The sequence below is a fragment of the Stomoxys calcitrans genome, chromosome 3 (genome assembly GCF_963082655.1).
Source record: "Stomoxys calcitrans chromosome 3, idStoCalc2.1, whole genome shotgun sequence".
Classification (NCBI taxonomy): Eukaryota; Metazoa; Arthropoda; class Insecta; order Diptera; family Muscidae; genus Stomoxys; species Stomoxys calcitrans.
In genome coordinates, this window is record NC_081554.1 from 17,179,445 (window position 1) to 17,181,377 (window position 1,933).

The 1,933-nt window shown below is 35.4% G+C and overlaps 1 protein-coding gene across 1 annotated transcript; it reads left to right on the forward strand.

Annotated features, from left to right (window-relative positions):
* Positions 1–437: 437 nt before the first annotated feature.
* LOC106087229 (cytochrome b5 domain-containing protein 1) lies at positions 438–1,398 on the forward strand. Its single transcript, XM_013252203.2, has 3 exons — positions 438–647; positions 707–1,072; positions 1,138–1,398. Exons 1-3 carry the CDS (start codon positions 522–524, stop codon positions 1,267–1,269), a joined length of 624 nt encoding a protein of 207 aa, XP_013107657.2. The 5' UTR covers positions 438–521; the 3' UTR covers positions 1,270–1,398.
* Positions 1,399–1,933: the final 535 nt, after the last annotated feature.

The window sequence follows — 1,933 nt, forward strand, 5'->3', positions numbered from 1 at the left end:
TTCAAAATCGGTTCAGATTTAGATATAGCTCCCCATATATATGTATCCCCGATTTGCACGTAAACGGCCGTAGTAGCTACAATTTTCAACCGATCGGCACAAAATTTGGCACGGGCTGTTTTGTTACTGATCTTAACATATTTGCAGGATTTCATCAAAATCGATTCAGATTTAGATATAGCTCCCATATATATCTATCACCCGATTTGCACTTAAACGGCCGTAGTAGCCACAATTTTCAACCGATCTGCACAAAATTTGGCACGGACTGTTTTGTTACTGATCTTAACATATCTGCAAGTTTTCATCATCGGTTTAGATTTTGATATATAGCTCCTCTATATATTCCGCCCGACTTTTTCCTTTCCTTACTGGTTTGTTTTAATTTGTTCAAAAACAAGTTCCTGTCACAAAATGACAAATAAAATATTATTCCAAGCTGAAAACACATATAACTTTTTGTTTTTCCATATATTTTCTACTATTTATTCTGAATACGGCTTAAGTGAAATTAAACGAGTATGCGTTATTACCGATACGATGAGGTTTGCCTACATAACAAAAAGGAAGATTTTTGGGTTGTAATACATGGCAATGTTTTTGATTTGACTCCCATGCTCAGGGATCGTCAGGAGACTTGGAATAAGGTAGGCATCAATCAAAATTCCCACCAATCTCTTAATTGTTCTCATCGTATCTTTACTAGAATTTGGATTATTTGTTGGCTTTTGGTGGTAAAGATCTCTCCCACTTCTTCCATTTGAATCATACACCCAAAACTGAAGTTTCCGGGTCTTCTGGTATAAGACGTGTGCTATTTCCACCCATTTTGGAAAGTGCTCATAGTGCTCATTGCAAAACCCATAACAAAATATGGAGTCAAGATCCTTGTTATCACATAGGATGTGTAACCAAAAGAGAACGCCAAATACGGATTATAAATACCTTGACTGGAACTGTTGTAAACATGAAGGTATGTGATGAGGACAGCATTTACGATATTCAAAGGAAATACAAGGAGTTTTACAATTTTCATGCGGGTAGTTATTTATGGCGTAAATTTTCCTATGGTGTAAGTTTTTCCATTCATTATCTTGGGGAAAATTTTTGTATTTGGAAAAAATTTTCTCCCTTTAGGGTCATTGCCCTGGCGAATTAGTGTTGCATGAAACCCTTGCAGGCAATGGCTTAATTGTCGAGGAATCTGATATTGAATTACCTGTACCTTCAATTTGGCTTTATTATACCGATGATTTGACGGTGGCTTGAGTGGGATTACATCTAGTGTTGTAAATGGAAAAATTCCAACCTTTGAAATATTTTCACACAATTTCGATGGTATTGTCTGAAGTTTTGTTGGTTTTTCTGCAATGGATTAGACATTTTTATTCAAATGTTTATGTCTTCCCATCACTACCTGCTTGTAGATGCTAATCTTCACAATTGTCTGTTTATTTGCTTAGTTTATTTACTTAAGCCTTTTTTGTTTTTCTACTTCATTAACGCCTTGTCAAGGTAAAACTAAGGAATTTTGGTTTTTCATGGCTCTTGTTCCCAGGATATTTAGCTTAGAATTTTCCTTTGTTCTTCTGAGTTAGTCGAGTGGGCGTTGCTCGCAATGAATGGCCCATAAAGATGACACAGAAAATTATGCCCGCTTTTGTCTACTAAGCGATTGTGTGAAGTGCATAAAGGAGTGAGTGGTGGTTAAGAATTTCTTGATCATCTTGAATAGGCAGCATTTTTTATTATTTCAGGTGTATCGCAAGGATGGTAAGAATTGAAGGAATTAAAAATATTGTAAAACTGGTTCGAAGGGGTTTTGAAATTTTTTGAGAAATGTGTGTAATTTGTTTTTTTTTTTTAACCTGGAGTAGTCTACAGCTAATAAGTGTAAAAATGGTTAAATTTGATCATGAGTGGTTAACAGAAC

Bases quoted from the DNA above. Each gene is read 5' to 3' on its own strand.
- LOC106087229 (XM_013252203.2), top strand. From the start codon at position 522: ATGCGTTATTACCGATACGATGAGGTTTGCCTACATAACAAAAAGGAA. The intron at 648-706 runs GTAGGCATCAAT...TATCTTTACTAG, and splicing joins GTCAGGAGACTTGGAATAAG to AATTTGGATTATTTGTTGGC. The intron at 1,073-1,137 runs GTAAGTTTTTCC...TTCTCCCTTTAG, and splicing joins GGCGTAAATTTTCCTATGGT to GGTCATTGCCCTGGCGAATT.